Source organism: Chelonia mydas, chromosome 1 (genome assembly GCF_015237465.2).
Source record: "Chelonia mydas isolate rCheMyd1 chromosome 1, rCheMyd1.pri.v2, whole genome shotgun sequence".
NCBI classification, from domain to species: Eukaryota; Metazoa; Chordata; order Testudines; family Cheloniidae; genus Chelonia; species Chelonia mydas.
In genome coordinates, this window is record NC_057849.1 from 53,507,154 (window position 1) to 53,529,957 (window position 22,804).

The 22,804-nt window shown below is 39.2% G+C and overlaps 1 protein-coding gene across 1 annotated transcript in view; it reads left to right on the forward strand.

The window, feature by feature from the left end:
• Positions 1-22,804, forward strand: part of FREM2 (FRAS1 related extracellular matrix 2) — a 213,178-nt gene that overhangs the window by 115,586 nt on the left and 74,788 nt on the right. Inside the window, exon 6 of the mRNA XM_037892762.2 lies at positions 3,215-3,466. Coding sequence (XP_037748690.1) covers positions 3,215-3,466 — 252 coding nt within the window. The remainder of the gene's footprint in view (positions 1-3,214; positions 3,467-22,804) is intronic.

Sequence of the window (22,804 nt, forward strand, 5' to 3'; positions counted from 1 at the left end):
AGCTTTCAAGATACAGCTGTGCTTAGCATAGCTAAGTGCATAGTTTTTATGACAGAGAGAAATATATTTTGGCTTTTTTCCTTGAGTATTACAGGTTTCCTCTTCTTTTTAGTGAGAAATTCTAGTATTTATAGAAACACCACAGAATGCCAGTAAAGCAGCAGAACCACTATGGTTCTGCCTCGAAGAGGCCTGAGGTCTGGAGAGGCTGTGCTACAAAGCTGAGCTCCAGGAAGGTTTCTTTATTGATGTTTGTAAAGAAACAATTGGATGGAAACCTCTTTAGAAATAAAAATAGTACTTATTATTATTCTTGTTTCTGCTAACCGCCCCTCTGTTAAGCCTTTTGTGCGCTTATTTTGGCTCGCTGTTCTTCTCCCCTTCTAAACTAGATTTGTAAACAGTAGTCTCTTTTTTGGCATCTGCAAATTATTTTCAGGGATCATATGTTCACTTCGATACTCAGTGGTTTGAGCATTGGCCTGCTAAACCCAGGGTTGTGAGTTCAATCCTTGAGGGGGCCATTTAGGGATCTGGGGCAAAAATTGGGGATTGGTCCTGCTTTAAGCAAGGGGTTGGACTAGATGACTTCCTGAGGTCCCTTCCAACCCTGATATTCTATGATTCTGTGATACCTAAATAACATAATGTTTGAAACTCAGGTCAGTAGACAGTTAAATTATCTGTATTACAGCAGCAAATAATTGCAGGTCCAATGTAGAGCCCAGAGTTGTTTGCGTCTGCAAAATAATGAGCACGAAATAGGATGTGTAATTTAGGGCCTTTGTATATAGGTGTCTCTTTTTATTTTTTTATTTTTTTCCCTGACTAGACCTGTCCCGTGTTTTTCCATCAAAATGATTTTCAACAGAAAATGTGGTTTCTGCACCAAAAGTTTTCAGTTTTCTGTTGGGAAAATTAAAATGAAATATTTCATTTTAGGTTAGATTGCCCTGAATCGAAATACTTAGGTTAGTGGAACTGAATCAAAACGTTTCGTTGTGGCTCTGTTTGAAAAGGTGAGCTGCTGCAGTGCATTGTGGGATATGTTGTTCGGATGATTTATGCATCTGTTCTGCCCTCTGGGCTGGGCTCCTTGGCCAGACTACATTTCTCCTCTGTGATGTACCGTGGTCTCTCCTCTAGCTGAACCACTGTGGTGCATCGTGAGAGATGTAGTTCAACCAGGGAGCTCATCCCATAGGGAGGAACAGGAGAATGAGGCACCAGGCAGCTCATCTGAATACAAGTCAATGCTGAACTGAGCTGTAATGAAACATCTTGGTTTAGGAATGTCAAAATGTTTTGTTTTGTTCAAAATTGTCAAAACAAAATGGTTCAGCATTTCTGAATCCATTTTTTAAAACTTTGAATTTTATGAAAACTTTCAATATTTCAACATTTTGTCCTGAATTGGAATAAAAATAAACATTGGAAGAATTTCCCAAGGGACAGAAGTTCCAGCCTTCAATCAGCTCTAATTCTGAAACTGGTGAGACCTTTGATGAAAGCTACTTGGTTAATTTTTTGCTTGTAAAACCTGAGTGGTTAGCTTTTTGACCGCATTTTTCACCTCATGATGTAGTTTCTTTACACTATGTTGAGGTATTTGATGTTAAAGCCTGTAGCTGAGCACATTATAAAATGCTTTTTCAGTATAATTATAGCGCATAAGCTTAAAACTTCTCTCACTCACTCAACTGCCTGGCTCTTGCAAACCCAAGAATAATTCCGTATGGCTCAGCATAGCTGAAAGGTTGGAGATCACCAAATTAAAGGCACAGAAATGGAGTGGTGTTTTGAGATACTCACTTATCAAAAGAAATCTGGGTACTAGGAAAGATTAATGCTTTTTGTAGATGACCTTGGATGCATAGTTGTCAAGCTGGAGAATTAAATTAAGTGTATCTGCAGCTTGTAATGAAATCCTGAAAGCAGGGCACACACTGCAACAGTGCTGGTTACCTAAGTATGCCTTTTCCCCTTATTATTGTTAAATATATGTACATTTACCAAGTTTACCTCTTTCAAGTACAATACAATCTGCTGACTTTTAAAACAGAATATTTGCGAAAAGCCGTAACACCTTGAGAAACATTTTCTTCTGAACCAAAAGTTTCTGGGCTATGTTGTGCCCTTGAACTGTGCACAACTCCCAGTGATTGACATGTTAAAGTGACATGTTAAATTGCGTTGATTAAAACCTCTCTCTTTTGTGTAACGCCTTATTTATTGGCAGAAATGTGTAATATTTTGTAAATACATTTGTGGAATAGTTTCTCAGCAGTTGTACTGGTTATTCCATGCAAGGTTAGGTGGCCAAATGTTGAGTTGAATTTTAATCTTTTTCACAACATTGGTATGTGGATATTACAGCAGTTTCCTATCTGGAAATTCCAAAGAGATATAGTTAGTGCACACTTGTTTGGGAATGAAAACAAAGAGTGCCAGAATTTGGTTCTAAACGGATAACTGGAGAGGATTAATGCAGGGCTATCTCAGCAGTGACTTTGTAACATTTTTCAGATGAGAGAAATTGTTATATTTTATCAGTTCTGTATCATGGGCTTCTTCAGTCTTGCCAGCAAAAAGAAAAAAATAGAGAAATGAAAACTATTGTTCATTGTGCTCATTAAAACAAATAGAGTTTGCATTAGTTGCCATTAGGACAGTTTTAAGACCATCTTCTCACACAGAACATAGTCCAGTTCGAAAAAATCTCATTTGAGGGAGGAGCTCATTGATTTGTCATTAGTCAGCTTGTTCTGCTATTAAGAATTGTTTATTTTGTACATCATAATAATACCAATGTAGTATTATGGTAAATACTAAAAAACAAACAAATTCTGTAAGAGATAGCAATCCTCCTGCTTCAAGGCTTCAGTCTGCCTTTGACTATTGGGAGAATTAGAAGGAAACTTTCCATGGGACAGGCGCTCTCCTAATTGCCTGTTTCACTGTTTCTTAACACCTTTCTCAGACTCAGCTGATACTGGCATCTCTTGGAGAAAGAATACTAGATCTACCATTGGCCTGATCCAATATGGCAACTCCAGTGTTTCTTTGTACATGCATTTAAATACTTTGCAATGGACGCATCTTGTCAGTCTAAAAATAAATAGGAATAAAAATGGAAAGCTAAAGAGAATACAATTCAACCTTAGTAAGGGATTCTTTAAAATATTACAGGTGCTTATTTACTTCTGTCTCACAGGAACAGCAACTGGTACTGTCCCAACATCTGTGCTGTCCTACTCGGACTATATATCCAGGCCCGAGGACCATAACAGCATTCTCCGCTTTGACAAAGATGAACGAGAGAAAATGTGCCGTATTGTCATCATAGACGATTCCCTGTATGAAGAAGCTGAGACATTTGATGTTCTGCTGAGCATGCCGATGGGTGGAAGAATTGGTTCGGAATTCCCAGGGACTCAGGTTACTATTGTGCCTGACAAAGACGATGGTAAGACTTAATTTATCAAGATGGTATTACCAGTGAGGGACAGAAATGGCATATAATCTCTCCCTCACTTGATACAAATGCATGATCATGGCCTTCAGAAGTTTTGAAAGCATAATTAGGGGGATAGTGATTTTTATTAAATCACTATCCCCCTACTTAAAAGTCAGTATTGCTATTTTAAACTTCAAGAACATGCAATCATTGTAAAATTAGCTGAGTGTTGGAAGCTCACCTTTCCACTCTGACAGATTTCACGATTTCTGGAGGGTGTGATCTGGGAGGTCACACCGAATGGAAATCGATGATGAAATCGATGATGTTTGTTATCCACGTTCCTTACTCTTTCTAGTTAAGCAAAGGCTGCTGCCTCCTGATAATCCAGAAGAGTCTAGTTCTTGTTACAAAATATGAATACAATCCATTGACAAATCTGATGTCAGAATAATGTTCATATTTTGTATCAGGAGACCAACACAATTAGATGCTTTGTTTTTGGCCAGAGTGACCCATGTCTCTCATGTATTGCTTTGAAAGGAGCAGAACTTTGGTGATGGGCTAGAGATCTGTGGCAGGAGAGGTGTAGGGCTGGGGAGGGGGTGGGGAGAAATATTGCATTCTCTCCTAGAGAATGCACACTAAAGCTAATGCTGCCTGAGGCAGCAGCGTCTTTTGTGCAATCTCTGTAGCAGTAGAAAGGAGTCCCAGGTAGCATATTACAGGTAACAGTCCCAGTCCTTTAACGGACTCTGCCCTGAGCTCAGTGAGTTTTAGGGGCTTGCGTGGGTCGAAAGCCTTTTTCTCACTCAGGAGGATTGTTCTGCTGGAAATTCTGTGAAAGGAATATTGTGGAGTTTCTCTAATTTCCAGTAGAATGCTTTTTCCTGTCAGGCTGTGATCTGGCCTGCAGTTAGATCATTGTGTCTACTAGAATTCTTTGAGGGAGTTACCAAGCATGTGGACAAGGGAGATCCAGTGGATATAGTGTACTTAGATTTTCAGAAAGCCTTTGACAAGGTCCCTCACCAAAGGCTCTTAAGCAAAGTAAGCAGTCATGGGATAAGAGGGAAGGTCCTCTCATGGACTAGTAACTGGTTAAAAGATCAGAAACAAAGGGTAGGAATACATGGTCAGTTTTCAGAATGGAGAGAAGTAAATAGTGGTGTCCCCCAGGGGTCTGTAATGGGAACAGTACTATTCAATATATTCATAAATGATCTGAAAAAGGGGTAAACAGTGAGGTGGCAAAATTCGCAGAAGATACAAAACTACTCAAGTTAGGTAAGTGCCAAGCAAACTACGAAGTACAAAGGGCTCTCACAAAACTGGGAGTCATTGTGGATAGTTCTCTGAAAACATCCACTCAGTGTGCAGCGGCAGTTAAAAAAAAAAAAGCTAACAGAATGTTGGGAATCATTAAGAAAGGGATAGATAATAAGACAGAAAATATCATATCTATCTAAATCCATGGTATGTTCACATCTTGAATACTGCATGAAGATGTGGTCGCCCCATCTCAAAAAGGATATATTGGAATTAGAAAAGGTTCAGAAAAGGGTAACAAAAATGATTAGGGGTATGGAACGGCTGCTGTATGAGGAGAGATTATTAAGACAGGGACTTTTCAGTTTGGAAAAGAGGTGACTAAGGGGGGATATAATTGAGGTCTATAAAATCATGACTAGTGTGAAGAAAGTAAATAAGGGAATGTTATTTACTCCTTCTCATAACACAAGAACTAGGAGTTCACCAAATGAAATTAATAGGCAGCAGGTTTAAATCAAACAAAAGGACGTATTTCTTCACACAATGCAGAGTCAGCCTGTGGAACTCTTTGCCAGAGGATGTTGTGAAGGCTGAGACTATAATGGTTCAAAAAGAATTAGATAAATTAATGGAGGATAGGTCCTTAAACGGCTATTAGCCAGGATGGGCAGGATGCAACCCTATGATCTGGGTGTCTCTAGGCTCTGATTGCCAGATGCTGGGACTGGACAACAGGGGATGTATCACTTGATTATCTGTTCTGTTCATTTCCTCTGAAGCACCTGGCTTTGGTCACTGTCAGAAGACAGGATACTTCTTTGGTCTGATGCAATATGGCTGTTCTTATGTTCTTATGTCTCATAGAGGCCGATATGAAAAAACGTATCCTTACCACACAGTACAGTGCATGCCCTGTGTAAAGCTGATTTCAGAATATTATGGGCACAGTAGTTTCTCAGTACTTAAGAATATAACTAGTTACCTGTTAAAAAGCTGAAAATTGATATCCCTCCTAATTACACTGTAAGTACCCAGTCTGCCTGGAATTTCTAACATGTGACCCTGTGACGTGACAGAGGTGATTTTGTTTTCTGTGTGGAAGGTTTGAGGTAATCAACTGCAACATTCATGAGCTATGGCAGTTTGAAATATCCAGTAATTGTGCTTCTTGCAAAGTTTCTCAGAGTTTATAAGTCATGTCATATTTCAAACACAGGCTGACATAGAATGTTCATAATTAGCGTACTTCACTGCCCTCAGCAAACACTGGTATATTGGAGCATTTTTGTAAGTTTAATTAGTTAATTTTTGAGATATTTGATGCTTTGGGGGGAATTTTACTGAGTTCATAAACTTCTCAGCCATTGTCTGACAGAATAATGTTGGGACCTGTAGTTTGCAGGCTTATTAAAGACTGAACACAAACCAGCTGCGTACTTGGGCTATAAGATGTGCAGACTTCTTAAAATTTGAAAAGAAAGCCACAGGTATCCCCCGCAGAAGTTACTGGACATGCAGGGACTCACCTGGAGGTTCAAAGCACGGACTTCAGTGAAATCTCCACCAGTGCTTGCTTCTGAGAACTGTGTTTAACATTTATCCCACTGAGTGAAAATGTTTAGAATAATATAGTCACTCATTTTGTTAGGTGTAGTTGCAGCTTATGCACACACTTTAACACAGTACCCATATGGTATCTGTTATTACCATCAGGATGTCTTTGAGTAGGTAGCTAAGGCGGTTAACTGATCAGCAGTAACATAGCCCAGAAAAACTAAGATCAAGTTACCTTACATAATGGCCAGGCACCAAAGATGGAATTAAAAAGAAAAATCTTTATGCTAATGTCAGTAGTAGGAAACATTACAACAAAAGCAGTTTGCTTCCTGTACCATCTCAGCTTTAACTGTAGTGTTCACTGCATTCATGAACGCTATTGCCTCAATCCTGCCAACACTTGCACACATGAGTAGCTTTACCCACAAGTAGTCTCACTGAGTACACTTATTCACATGCAAAAGGGTTGAAAGGGTGTGGGTGTTATATTTCTAATGCGAAGTAATGGAACATTCTATATTGGCTGGCAAAAGAAAAACAGTAGCTGTTTTGGCTGTTAAAAGGTAAATTTTCTTTTTAGGTGCAAGTGTTCCTAGACACATCCCAATTTATCTGTCACAGCCTAATATGTTGCATCTGGTATATCTGAAATATTTTGTAGGCCATCCCACACAGAGGTAGCTGTGCAGTGCTTTCTGTGTCAGTGAAACTTCTCCCAGAAGAAATTCAAGTGTTTTTAAAAAGCTGCTGACAATTCATTTAGCACGTCACTCTTCTGTTTAGAGTTTGAAAAAATCTGAATGCACTATAAAGAAGCATAGTAGAGGGATCAATTCAGAAGTATAATGCTTTTTGGTTTTGTCTAACTTGATAGTGTCCTTATTTAATATTTTGTAGGTCACCTGAGAAGTCAATATTTTGGAAAGTAGCATAAAATGATCAGTAGAATTTAAGAAGCATTCATTCTTTATTATTGTGTATGCTGCACAAAATTCCTCGTAATTGTGTTCAGTCCTTTGATTTGTTAAAAATATGCCACATGAAAGAAATAGCATTTTCATAGGCTTTGTAATATTATAAATATACTTGTATCTAAAACATCTCTCCAATGGAAATGCAGTTAAGGTTGTGACACATCTATAGTAACCTATCAAGTGCAGAAACATTATCATACTAAATCCTGAGTCCCATTACTGCACATCTGTAGGGGATATGGAGCTATATTATTATTCTTATTTGTTTGTTTGTTAATGGGATTTACACTTAGGTAACAAAGATTCTTTGGCCAAATGTAACAGCCTGTCATTTTGTGCTGATTTCCCAAAACACTGTGACTGGATTAACATCAATGCATCAATGTCTGGAGGTCATAAACCACAAACAGGAAAGGTCAAAGTTTAATAATTCTACATCAGGTCTTTCATAGGGAAGTCAAGTCAGCACTAGAAACTTTTTGCCTATATCCACTGGCATTCAGTGCAAGTTAATTAGGAAACATTCATCTTCAAAACCTTTGATCAGTTTCTTTTCTTTCTGGTATAAACCCATGGGATTTAAACTAAAATAGTTGAGTTTGAATATAATAATGACAATTGATAAACCAAGAATAAGTGAAAAGACTCACCTCAAGCTTTATGGTGAACCCAAGAAAGACTAAGTGTAATAAACCCCTCAGGGAATAGACTATTTAAATGTGGCTTATGTGCAGTTAAACTGTGTGATCGGAACAAAAATTTGTAAAGAAGTAATTCTAAATGAGACAAGTACTGGTGTATTACAGGCTGAGGAAATATGGTTTTAAAATCTACAGTGCTGTGGGGATATTTTTACTTTGAAACTGAGTTTCCCTAATACAGCACAAACTTGAGGATAGAAAAGGGGCAAAAAAAATCAACCAAATGAACACCAGACCAGGTCCTCATCAGGGAGTTGGACTAGATGAGTTCCTGAGGTCCCTTCCAACCCTGATATTCTATGATTCTATGATGTAAATAGCATTTGGAATTGTTTGTTTCAATGTTACATATGCTACCACAATTGAAATGTTAAATAATAACATGGATCTGTTTGAGTCAGAGATTAAGGTTACAAAACATAATATGAAGAAGGAAGTACAGTAGGTGAAGAAACCTACAGAAAGAGTATTTACATATGGTCATTTCAGCTTGCAATTCCAAAGTTATAAACACTTGACTATGTGAAACTCTTCTGGGAGTAAAGGGAACCAAGCCTTTCTACCTTTGGCAGAATCCCCCTCTCCTCCCCCCTACCACTAAAAACAACAGAATAATTTTCAGTGAATTTATATATATATATATATAGATATGGATATAGATATACACACACTCTCCATGATCATATTTCTGAAATTTTAAACATTGAACTAAATATCTGAAAGATGTTTCTTTAATACAGAAGTAGATAGCTGGTAATCAACTGCAGAAAGAAAACATTTTATTATTTATGACCCTGTAAGGGACTTACCACAAGGCTTAAGGTATTTAAAGTCTGAAAGAATCAAAAGCTCTGTCTAAAATTTCAGGATATTCTGACATCTGAATGGAAAAATCATGTCCTTGGGCTGCATTTGTGCAGTTGCAGCGCTTTTAATAGCCAGTCTGTTTAAAGGGTACTAAGATCTAACTCTGAATGCAACTTTTAAGTAACAAAGGTGGCAATGCTTTGAAAATAAATTCAGGTTTTAGAATGTCTGAAAGGTGTACAGTAAGATAGAATTTAGGTGCATTTTAAACATTGCCTGGTTAGTGCTTGTAAGGGGGAGCACAAATACCATGAATACGAGCAGCTCTCTGCAGCATTCTGGGGTGACTTTTGATAGTACTGTGGTTAGTACTGAGAATAATCTTGTCAGCCTCTGGTGCTGAGTAGGGGATCTTCCCACTGAGTTCTGTACTTAAATTCTCTTGTTTCTAATAGGGATTGATTGCACCGGGGAACGGGTACGTTAAAGAAGGCACAGTGCCCACTCTGGTGTCCACTGATCCTGGTCCGCTTGTGAGAAAAGTGGAGGTGGTATTATTAAGACAGACAACAAAGCAGTTAAAATTGATGGAAAACCTTAATATTAAAGCAGTCTGAAACCAGAAATGTTGAGCCAGATCCAAAGCCAACTAAAGTCAGTGGAATTCTCTGGGCAATGGATCAAGCCTCAAATTGGCAGTCTCAACCATCTGGAAATATATTGTCATCTCAGAATACTACTGTGAAGTCTTTCATCTCTGTAGGATAGTTAGAATTTTAATAAACAATATCATTTAGGAAATGAGGGAGGCAGAAAATAACCAGTGACGGACACAAAGGTCAACAGGCTGTATCAGGTAAATTAAAGAAAATTGAGTCTGTGCCATTACTTTAAAGTTACTGGATAGTTTAGAGTTGTGAAAACCTTAGCCAAGGTAAGGAGGAATATTTACTGGATATCTATTTAGGAATAATATAAGCCGGATGTAGAAAATTTTTGCAGGAAATGGGATGATTGCTTTCAGAAAGGGAGATCCCAGAAACCGCAACAGTGGTGTGTGCGGTGATTACATAGTATGTTACCAGGCATGCCAAACCCACGAAAAAAACACAGAAATTGGGCTTGTTTTTGGCTTAATTGGCTTGTGAGTTGCTTGTTGGCTCGGTTTTGGTCTGTAACTTATTGCTTGTAGCTTGTTGCTTCTTTTTTTTTTTGATCAGCTCCCAGTAAGCAGAGACAAGGGGAGAGAGAGTCAGGGGTGCACAGTGGGCCCACCACAGACCCAGACTGCACACCAGGGGGATCTAGTCACATAGAGCATTGGGATTTTTAGGGATTGGCTTGTTCTGGCCTTATTTTAAAATGGGATTAGCTTGATTTTTGGCTTATTTTGAAAGTCGGGGTGCTTATTTACTGCGTGAAAGTTGGCAACTGTGTATGTTACAAAATGGCCTAAAATTTTCCAGCTAAAAGAAGCAAGAACCAACTTCTGCTGGTCAGAGAGACAGGCTTTTGAGCTATACAGAGCTCTGCTTTGGGTCTGGAAATGTACTCTGTGTATCATAATTAAATACAAGACGGAACAGATTGTTTAGCCTAAGTAGTTAACATATATTTTAAGAAATTATTCAAGGTGAAGTGGTCTGTTAACACCTCTACAGTCAAAGACAAAAAGAGCAGCTAAGTGGGTTAGAGATGGTTGTAATAAACGAAGAGGTGGATTAAGTTTTCGTGGTGCCCTCGGCCAGAGCAAGTGGGAGGCCACACATCTTCCACCTGTGGCCCCGACAATGCCCCCACATCATTCTTCCCCTTCCCCTTGCAGTCCCACCCCTGTTCCACCCACTTCCCACCCCATTCTACCTACCCACTGCAGCCCCAAGACTGGAGAAGCTCTGCACGCCCCTCCCACTAGGGCCTCAGGGCTGTAGCAGAGAGTGAGAGCTGCCCCAGCCCTGAGGCCCTGGCAGGGAGCCAGACATGGGTGATGGATATAATAGGCCAGGGAAGGCTTAGCCTCCCCGGTGCTGCCGTGGGTCCCAGAACCCCAGTTGCGGAGTTTGGTGGGGGAAGTTTTGCTTTATTATGCTCCATGCGGGTTCCAGGGCGGATGATGAGGCAGTATTTGCTACTCAGTTTCCCGGGTTCATCAATAATCTCCCTGGACTCCAGAGAGATTACTGATGAACCCAGGAAGCTGAGTAGCAAAATACCGCCTCCTCAGCCACCCCAGAACCTGCATGGGGCATATCAAAAGCTTCTTCGGGTCAAGAGTGAGACTCTTTTCCCCCCGGGTGACTTGGGGTCTAGGGAGGGGAGGCACGCTTGCAGCTGGCCTGGGGCTCCTCTGGGCCGTGAGGTGTAAATGTGTTAGGATCCATTGGTACCATAAAAATATAAGATATTATAAATTAATAAACCGACCCCAGAATAAACAAAAATTGAAAAATTGTATTCACCATTGCTAACAATAAATATTTTGTTTAACATAAGCTTGCATTTAATACATTCATTTTCACTCGTGAAATATTATTTTTGTTCACTAAAAGCTCATTTCACCATCTTCACTCAGCCAACTGAATAATCAGGCTTAGCAATATTCTTTAGACACAGAAATTGTACTTGTATGAAATGTTTAGTCATCTAATAAACAAACTGATTCAACATTTCTCTGAATAAAAAAAGTAAGTGGCCATTAAAAAGTCCAAACAAACAGATTCTGCATTAAGTACAGCAGATGTTAAATTTTCCCCATAAAATAACCATATTGGAACAATTTGCACTGAATAATCACTAACGCAGTGATATGTAGACTTATTGTCTTAACCGTCTACCCAGTTGCTTTTCATCTGCGTCTAAGCAAGTAAATCAGTTAGGTAAATAGAACAGCATAAAGAGATTGTATCAGAATTTACAATCCAGTGCCACTGGTAATGAATAATGTATAATCTTGCTCCCAAACGCCCTGTATTAAAAACCACTGGCCAGATACTGCCCTCACTTATTCTCATGGAATCCCCTGCAGGGAGATCCAGGGGTATAATTTAGCCACACTTTTTCATGAACCACTTTACAGTCAAGTATAATTTTTACCATGGTTAAATTCTGCCCTAGGAAATGCAGATGTATCTGCCATTGAAGTCAGTGAAGGTTGCGTATGCTCATATAAGGGCAGGATTTGGCTCACAGTGTTTAAAGAGAATGGTAGTTTACAACAAAAAAGAGCATATTTTAGACTGCATGCTGTCCTTTTAAAATAGATTCTTATTTCTGTACACTTCTGTTCAGAGCACTGTGAGAGTGCACAGCTCATGTACAATTAAAGAGAAGCTCAGGCTAAGTTCTGTTGCCACACTTCTACACCCAGCTGAACACCTCAGATTGCTCAGGTGAAAAGGAGAGCAGAATTTGGCCCAAGGTCATTGCCTCAGTGAGCTTTAAGTCTGAGTCAGACAAATATGATATAGAGGAGCAATGCCCACACAAACAGATATGGAGACGTTGTTTGCAAGAAGATCAGGGAAGAAAGGCCAGGCATAAAGACTGGGTTCAGAGGCACACTAATGATCACTTAATGCAATGATCTGATTTTACTATATTTCTCTCTGGATGCCAGTGCACTCAGTTTAAAACCAACAGTTGCAGCACCTGGGGATTGAACTAAATAGTGTTATGTTGTTGTAAAAATGGATTTTGTGCCAATATCAAACTCTTGGGTGGTCATCATGTTTAGAATCTGAAAGTGAACAGCAGTGATGAATAAAATGGTAGAGCACAGCAAAAAGGAGAATGTTTGTGAGAGGCTTTCTTTGGTTTAAGTTGTCGGGGAGGTTATCATCTCCCCAGGTGTTCTTTTTTTCTTCCCAAGTACTTAGTGCTGCCAAGAGAGCACACTGCCTCTCTGCAGGACATACGAACACTCTTCTTGCCTTATTAGAATTGCTGAAAAAAACATACTGTTCACAGCAGGAAGGGCGTTCAACAGATTTGTTCCACTTCACTTACATAAGGCTGGCAAGCAGCCATTCAGACTCCTCCTGCGGAACCCCTGTTAAACATTTCAGCACCATTACTGGGGAGGCGAAGGCCAGAGGCTTATATCACAGCATGGTTTTCAGTTTATTTAGCTTGTCAAAGAAAATGACCACATTAACCCTCACACCATCCCTTGTAGGGGAGAGCAGTTCTGCCCCATTTTACAGATGGGTAAACTGAGAGATGGAGAGATTCAGTGAGTTGGTCACAGTCACACAGCAAGCCAGTGGCAGGGTTAGGAACAGAACCCAACTTTCCTGGGTCTTCTAGTATTCTACCGGAACCACTAGCTGGCACTCACTCTGCAAGCAGTTAAACTGTAAATATCCCTAGAGGAAGCATACAGATTAAGCCGATAACTCTTTGTCCTACCTTGAGTGGACATAGGGTGACCAGACATCCCTATAAAATCGGGACCGCTTTCCCCATGTGTCCCAATATTTTCCACGTTAAATCTGGTCACCCTAAGGGGACATGAAGAACAGTTGATCCCCATCCTCTTTGTAACAGCCCTTAATATAGTTGAAGACTGTTATTAGATTCCCCCCTCAGTCTTATTTTCTCAAGACTGAACATGCTGTTTTTTTTTTACCTTTTCTCATAGGTTAGATTTTCTAAACTTATCATCTTTGTTGCTTTTGTCTGGACTCTTTCCAATTTGTCCGCATATTTCTTAAAGTGTGGTGCCCAAAACTGGACACAGTACTCTCAAATACAACACATCTGTTAATATTCTCCAGAATGATATTTGCCTTTTTTTTTTTTTTTTGCAACAGCATCACATTGCTGACTCGTATTAAATTTGTGAACAACTATAACCCCCAGATCCCTTTCTGCAGTACTACTGCCTAGCCAGTTATTCCTCACTTTGTAGCACTGCATTTGAGTTTTTCTTCATAAGTGCCCTACTTTGCACTTGCCCTTCTTAAATAAAACCCATTAACTAAATTTCAGTACAATATTCTGGACCGGATCATCAGTTGATGCACATTGGCCTAGCCCCATTGATTTCAGTGGAGTTATGCCAATTCACACTGACTAAGGGTTGGCCCCCTTATTTTAGTACCTGATTTGGATAATTCATTGGCTGAGAGAGAAAATCAGGCCCTATGTGTCTATACTATGTGAATGCAAAAATGCCCAAGTAATTGCACTACTAATTTGTGCATTCAGTTATTGTTATGCCTATGCAAGTACACCTGGCATGTGCAGTCAGGCAGTCACAGTTTAGAAGAATCAGCCCCATATTTTCTGGGCTGAACTACTCACTCCATACTCCTAGCATCATAAGCAGAAGAAAATACACCTACTTTTCCTATTTAAAGTCTCCCTTTTCAATATTGTTGGCTCTTTCCAAACACATAATGAACTTCAAAAATAAGTCCCAACCCCCTTTTCCACTGAAAATTCTTTAGATGGCCAGGTCATTCTGTCAGATACAGTTCCTCTGTTTAGATGCTATAAAAATACAGACCAAAAGCTACTTTCTACACTGACTCCCATCTAATTCCATTGACAGGTGTGGAGCTGCGCAGGGGGTAAGGCAATCAGAATTTGGCTCCTGATCAGAGCCATTCTTAACCATTTTACTTTTGTTTGTTAGTTTCAGTTATTCTAGTGCTTGTGAAAGCCATTGGAATGACTCCATCCTCCCTAGGGTTTGACAACAGCTCAATGAAATCTTACAGTCAATGATATCAAAGGCTGCTGGCAGTTAAAAGAATTTGTGCTGTCAATGTATCTTCATGCTTGGCTGAGAGGAGATCAGCCAGTGCATTTTCTGTACCAAACCCAGTCCTATGCCCTGATTGGCCTGAGTCATGGTAATCTGTGGACTCGAGAAGCTGTCTGAGCTGCCCCAAGTGCATCTTTCTCAGTGACTTTCCACTAAAAAGAAAGGGGGAGATACTGGTTGATAGTTAGCAAGATGAACAACTTATTTTGTTTTGAGCATTGGCCTTTCAGTAGCTTTTTTAAGAATAACTCTCCCCCATAAAGAAGCATTAATTGTGTCTATGGAGAACAACAATGGAGTCAGCCCTTACCCACTAGGAGAGATTAATACGAGTGGGACTTTTCAGCTTGGAAAAGAGAAGACTAAGGGGGGATATGATAGAGGTCTATAAAATTATGACTGGTATGGAGAAAGTAAATAAGGAAGTGTTATTTACTCCTTCTCGTAACACAAGAATTAGGGGCCACCAAATGAAATGAATAGGCAGCACGTTTAAAACAAACAAAAGGAAGTATTTTTTCACACAATGCACAGTCAACCTGTGGAACTCCTTGCTAGAGGATGTTGTGAAGGCCAAGACTATAACAGGGTTCAAAAAAAGAACTAGATAAATTCATAGAGGATAGGTCCATCAATGGCTATTACCCAGGATCAGCAGGGATGGTGTCCCTAGCCTCTGTTTGCCAGGAACTGGGAATGGGCAACGGGATGGATCACTTGATTACCTGTTCTGTTCATTCCCTCTGGGGCACCTGACATTGGCCACTGGACCTTTGGTCTGACCCAGTGTGGTCGTTCTTATCTTCTGGACAAACACTGTCCTACACATTTCTTGTGTCCCTTTTGTATGCAAAATATCTACATAGTCCCTACCCTTTCTCCAGTCTTTAGCAGATGGCCAAACTGAAAACTGATCAAGGCAAAAAATGGAAGGCTGCCAATTTATCACACATTCCTTACCCCAGGGTTCTTCACTAATACTTTATTATTAGAAGCATTAGCCATCTTCACCATGAGTGAAACAGAATGCTCCATTTATAATAGAAGAGTTGATAAATTAGGAAGTCACTCTTGGCTGTATTGCAGCAATAAATTAACATCATATCTCACACTGGAGGGTATCATAGAGACAACTGGGCCTAGTTGGAATTTGCTTTTCTTACAGCACCTGTTACTGTCAGTGGTTTCATATGTAGATAGATTTTCTTTTTCTTGTCCGTGATTTTATATATAGCAAAAACTTTTTAAAATTGGTCCCTTCCAGAGATAGATTTTGAATAGATGCTTCTGGATACTCCACATTACTTTTGTTACCCTAACAGCAAATACAGAAATACTCACCAACAAGCATATCACAGGAGATGGTGCTGACCTATACAGAATCGGCACCTCTAACTAAATTAGGCAGAGTTAAAACTGAGTGTTAGTTCTGCTATGTGATGTTATTTGCAGGACTGATGGATTACTGTGATATCAGAGAGCTCACTGAGGTGCATGCCATGCTGAGAATTCTCTGTCTTTAGGTGCAGTCCTAAATATACGGTCGGCCCTGTTGATATTTCAACTTGTTCCTTTTTGAGGTCATCTTCAAAATCTCTAGGGTCCAGTTAATAAATAGTTCTGCAGGGCATCTGGGTGCCTACAATTTTCTCTATAATTCTCCAAATCATCTTGTGTGTCTTGCAACTCCTTATGTTGATACTCTGCCATTTTATTGATTATTGACATCTGAAATATGGGCTTCAGCTGATTGAATGCTATTAATATTGCTCTGGATATTTGCTGTCTGTTGCTTGACATGCTTTGTTATTTTGCTCAACTTATCACCCAAAGAATCAGCAAGTTTTTTCTGTGATTTTGTCCATGATGAGTTTTAAATATTAATAACAGGTTCTCCAGTGCAGAAGATGTGACGCTCCCTATTTCATCACCAGAGAGCGTGTCACTGTATCACATCTTGCTTTTTCATATATTTTTGTACTTTTCCTACTGCTGGTTAATCCTTCCAATAAGATTGTAGGGGTACTGTGCAAAACAGTGTGTGTCTTTTAAAACAAAACTGTGTGTTTTGCTTAATTGGAGCTCTAATAAGACCTAGTCTCTTGGACTACGCATTCTTCCTCTAAAGATCTAATTACCATCTCATTTTGTGCATTAGGGTAGCTGTTAAGCCACAGCCTATGATGCCAGAATGCTTGGGGGGAACAGATGAAAGAGTGTTTAAAGTGGTACTAAGTGTGTTCCCCATCATGCCAGCTCAGCTCCACTGTGCGGTATGGAAAGGGTGGGGAGGAGGTGAGACCATTGTCCTGCCCTCGCCCTGATTCCTTTGCTAAGTGCAAGCAGTAACTGCTGGAATGGCTGACTGGCTCCTATAAGGAGGTGCAGGAAAGCAGAAGGTTTCTTGGATTCCCTTCTTCCCTCCTTGCCTCCCACAGTGAACACACACACCTGGTGTGGGCCAGCTATAATCTGATCCTATCTCAGGGAATCTCTAAAACAGTGTGTCATGCGAGTTAAACAAACATAGTATGCTATGGTAGCACCATGCATAGTAGCGAGCGCTGTTAGCTGAACACTGAACAGGCAGAAATTGGAGAGAGAAGTGTGACAACATGCTTGTTGGGCTCCATTACAGTTTGGTGAAGATGCCTTCAGTCTAGAAAAGCACTTGTCTCCATACAGGAGAAAGAACAGACTTCACTATTTTTTAACAAAATATTGAACAAAATCATGAGTTGGTTCAAGATATATGATAAATGCTGTGACAGGGGCGATGCATTTTACTCAGCTAGTGTCAGTAGCAAAAGTCACCTGGAAGACATAATGTTTATATTTCTCCATCATTATTCACTGTCAACTTCCTGTTCTCGAAGTCATTCATCAAAAAAAAAAAAAAAAGTTTTCCTGCCTCATAAATTGTTCTTCAAAGAAACTTAGCAGTTTCTACTATGTTTAAGAGATAATTATATTTTTAAAAATCAAATGTGAAATAAATAAGGTGACCATGATAAGATTCTACTGATTGGTCCAAGCTAATAATATTCATGTAGAGAGTAGGCTCAGAAAATGAATAATCCTGTTTTAGGTTTTATAGCAGCAAATACTCAGTTTTGCTCTAGTTACAGTTGAATTCAAACGGCTTTTATTACAAAAACACTTCTCACATTTTCTGCAAGTATTTGCTTTTATACAGAGTCAGTCAGAATTTACTCAGAGAAATCAGTCTTATCCATCAGTGCTCTAGGAATTCTTCTCTACCCTGCTCTCACTTTGCATATTCCAAAGAACAACACAAGCTGGTGCATTTACTTAAAAACCTTTATACAAGCACTTGTTTATAAGTAATGGTGTGTCAGTGAAAATGTGTTTGCTTCCCTTGTTTTCCTTCTGAGGCCTGCCAGTAAAGAAGTTTGAAAACGTAAGGGGAAAGAAATACTTTCCCGTTCCAGAGAAAAAGGTCCCTGGTAGTACCATATCACCAGGTGAGGAAACCCTTGTTCACCAGAGTGACTTTGTGACTAGTGAAATCCTAGAGATCGAGTCAGATAGACACCATAGTGAGTCAGGTGGATGTTACAAGATATAGATGACAAAGCAGAAGCATTCAGAATACATAGTCCTGATTTGTTTATTGTGTTTGTTGCTTTGTTTGTTTATTTTTGCTTTTGTTCATTGTTGTTACTAACCCCATTTAGGAAGAACAACATTCAGATTTTCCAGGCCATTTTCACTGAACCTCTTTGCCTTTGCAAATGCACTTGCCTCCTTCAAATCCCTGCTAATGGCTAACCTCTGCTGCAAAGCACACAAAAAGTGAACTAATTACTATATGAAACTAAAACTAACCTAAAAATAGAAAAGCTTTTTAAAATGTACACCTACTGAGTCTCTGCTTGGTCTTATTTATAAAACTCTGTCCAAATCTACCCTGCCCACTCTTGTTTGTACTCAATCTCACTTGTTATTTCTTGTCTAAATCCTAGTTTGTGAGCTACTTGAGGTAGGGGCCTGCCTGACTATGTGTTCTGTGAGGCTCCTAGTATGCTTTTGAGTGTGGTACAAAATACCTACTACTAATAAATCTGTCCCATGTATTTGTCTCACTTTTTCAGCAGCTTCTTGAGGATTTTGCTGTAGTTGCTAATTTCTGTGCTGTTTCTGTTAAAGCCGTCAGTCTTTGCTTCCTGTTCATTCTTTTAAAAACGATAAAAAGATTCTGAACTCATTTAATATACTTTAGGAGGTGTAGCCCAAAGGAAAGTAATGCACAGTGTCAGATGGTGGCTGGAGGCAATCCCATCCTGTGCAGGTGTGTCCCCAAATCCCATGTGTGTGTTTATTTATGGAGTGTTGCCTAATACTTTTTATTTAAATGTTAAAGGAAATAACTCTTCAGATAAGTGAATGGTCTGTGCAGTAATGATGCCATAAATTAGATAAATCCTACAATCCTTTACTCAAACCTTAGTCAAGCAAATGATATGTTCTAGGAATTATTTTGGGGAAATTTTAGGGCCTGCATTATACAGGAGGTCAGACATTAGATGATCACAATCGTTCCTTCTGGCCTTGGAATCTCTGAAAACTGATTTCACTGGACTGCAGGATTTGTCACAAGGATGACTATGACTACTACTACTTCTTCCCCTAATCCCATCATCTGGGGTCAGGTCATCATGCAAACATCTGCCATCTTCCCCTGTCTGAGACGACACTAAGGTCCACCTGCTTACCAAATTTGTCTCAAGGACATTTGCAGCAATAATAATTATACCTATGAGTAGGATAATCTGGGGTTCTTAAAAGGTTAACAGTGTTTTGCAACACAACCATAAATGTTAATCCACTTATAAACAGAAAGAAGCCTCTAAAATCCATATAGAACTATAAACAATTGCCGTGGGCAAAATGAACTTCAACAGTCAAAACTAATGGTGTCACAGCCTTTCTGGACTACCGTGGGGTAAATTCTATTCTGAAGATGGGTAAGACTGGTGCGGAGCACCCTCTTGCAGGATTAAGGAAACTCTGTTGCAGGGGTCGGCAACCTTTCAGAAGTGGTGTGCCGAGTCTTCATTTATTCACTCTAATTTCGCATGCCTGTAATACATTTTAACGTTTTTAGAAGGTGTCTTTCTATAAGTCTATAATATATAACTAAACTATTGTATGTAAAGTAAATAAGGTTTTTTAAATGTTTAAGAATCTTCATTTGAAATTTAAATTAAAATGCAGAGCCCCCCGGACCGGTGGCCAGGACCCGGGCAGTGTGAGTGCCACTGAAAATCAGCTCGCGTGCTGCCTTTGGCACGGAATGCTATAGGTTGCCTACCCCTGCTCTATTGCCATCAGGGTTGGTCCACCAGGATTTATCTAACCAAGTCTGTTGCACTTTTAATAAAGCAAAGCTTACTGTCTGATCTTGCAGCACCTGTGCACCAACCTCAGCACTCTAATTTCCCAGCTATGCAGAGACTGGATGCATGTCATATTTGACATGAATGTTAGAACACTCCGAATTGACATGTTGCCTGTGTAGCTTTCTTTATTGTTTGTTTATGTTGGGTGCAAATAATTTGTGTAGCACTCAGAATGCGTGCTTTGCTTTTATTGGGTTCAGAGCAGCACGAGCAATTAGGAAGACCAAGAATGCATACACTTTAATGTAAAGGATAAGGTAGTAAAACAAAGATCTTCATGTATGTGGTAGTATACATCATAAATCACTTAAAACTAGATTTTTATATGACATGTTTTGAAGTGGGTTTTAGCCCACAAAAGCTTATGCCCAAATACATTTCTTAGTATGTAAGGTGCCACAAGACTCCTCGTTGTTTTTGCTGATGCAGACTAACGCAACTACCACTCTGAAACATGTTTATTTATAGCATTCATTGGGTCCTATTCCCAGCAAATCAGCCCAATTAATGTATACAACTACCTTTGTAGTTCACAAAATTCTGTGTATATTTCTTAAAAGATAGAATTGAAATCTATAAATTAATGCAGACTTTAAGATTGTTTGCACTTTTACGCACGATACTGAATAATCTTTCTTTTTTTAAAAAAAAGCACTGTAAGGTAGAGGAGAGATGTGAGCTACGGGAGACAAATGTAAATGCTGATATTATTTGCTTGAGATACTATATGTGGAATTTTAACTGCAGCTAGTAATTTTGATTGCAAGATTAATTTATTTTTTTATTGTGAAAGTTATGACAACAATGCTGAGATGACTAAACTGTTAAGATTGCAGCATATGCGGTTGGAAAGTAATCAGTTTTGATCACATCAAATGAAAAACGATTGGCATTTTCACAAGGGGTATCCAGTCCAGAATTGTGCTCTGCATGTAATCTTGACCCCTGCTTCTATACCACTCAATAACAAAAAAATGACTTGGCAAATTAAATTCAGTGTACTAACTGCAAGCTCAGTCACTTGTGTAATTTCAAGTAAGTGCAAATAGCTGTGTAATGGTGCTACCTACTTTCAAAGGTAAAAGTACTTCTTGCTAATGTAAACTTTCTTTAGTGAACATAGATTTCTTTTTAAACTTTTTATTTTTGTCCTTATTAACATACATGAACTGAGAAACTATAATTATTTAAATTATATAGATGTTTATCCTTATTAACATTAGTCTAATAAATTCACATTTCCACACAAGTATCATAAAATCTTAGTAAACAATTTCTACCTGCCAATTCCACCCTGTTTAGCCTGCAAAGAAACAAGAGGGCCTCAAGCCTGTAGTCAGAAACAACATGAATACCAATTTAAAAGGTTTAGTCAATAATCCACAGCACACATTGTCCAGATGTAAATAGTTACTCCATCTACTGCTTATGCGGCTACCTCATGTTTATACTCGCATATTAGAGCTACCAGAAAATTTTCCCCTTTATTATTCTTCCCCTCTATAAATCATGTAGGTCAGTGAAAATAGTATTTTACAAAACAGTCCAGAACAATGGATTCTCAGAAAGTGAGTTGGCAAACCTCACATCCCCACCTCAGAGACCTTGAGGGAAAGTTTACTCAGGAAGTATGCATCATTTGAAGGGGGGGGGGGCAGGGAGTCAATGTAGTTCTTTTTACTAATATTTGAAATCTCCTGAGCATATTCTGTAAGTGTATATTAGTGTATATGGGATCTGGCATGCAGGCTACCCTGACATCAAAACATTTGACTTTAGATTGTAAGCTCTTTGGGGCAGGGACCATCTTTTTGTCCTGTGTTTGTACAGGGCCTAGCACAGTTGGGTCCTGGTCCATCACTGGGCCTCCGAGCTAGTACCTCAATACAAATAAATAATAATAAAACTAAACCCCTCTTCATTTCAGTGTAGTTAGACTGAGAAGTTACGGCAAAAAACCCTGAATGCAATTCCATGTTTGTGTCTCAGTTATTTCTATAAGAAGTCTGCTCAGTTTATTGCTGGCTGTGCAATCTTGCCCTGGGATTCAAGAGTAAAGCTGTCTTCTTTCTGGCTTGTGCATCATCATGCATTGCAAGCCAAGAATCAGGCAAAGCGCTGCACATATCTTGCAAAAGTAGCATGTTTCTTTTCATTGCCCATTGTGGTTGGTCATACTTCATCTCTCTATGGTAGCTGTTAATGTTGTTTTAGAGGCAGAAAGGTCCATTGAAATGGATATTTGCATTGATTTCTTTTTATACCTGTTACCTTTACGAGATATGATCAAGTGTGGATGTGCTTTTGACAGCTTCAAAAGTTTGTCTAATTTTCCTGCTTGAGTGCTGGTTAATGTTCTAATTAATATATGCTTTCCATTCTGCTGGATGCAAGGACAAAACATAGATTTAATTTCCTTATCAGAGGTCATTGGGAATTAAGTTCCGATCCGCTCTCCTCTAATTACTCTAACTGTATGCCAGCGAAATCTGCAGTCTTCAATCTGTGTTCGCTACATGAAAGGCTTTCTCTTATTTCTGAAAGAGAAGTCATTAAATTTGCAATGCTCTCTATTCAGACTGATTACTAGATTAAAGATCTGCCATAAGTGAGCCCCCAATCATGGGGCAGCATGTTTTCCAACCATGATGTGTGAAACACAATGCCTGCCTGTTTGTATCTTGGCTTTGCTGCTTCCCCAGGGAGCTCCTAAAAGGACTTACAGGAAATTAACTACAAAACAGTAGTAAAGATTTGGTTCCTAGGATGAGTAACCATGAAGAATGTGTCTGCTATTGCAGATACGTGTCTCAAAATGTGTGACAGTCATTCCTGAATATGAG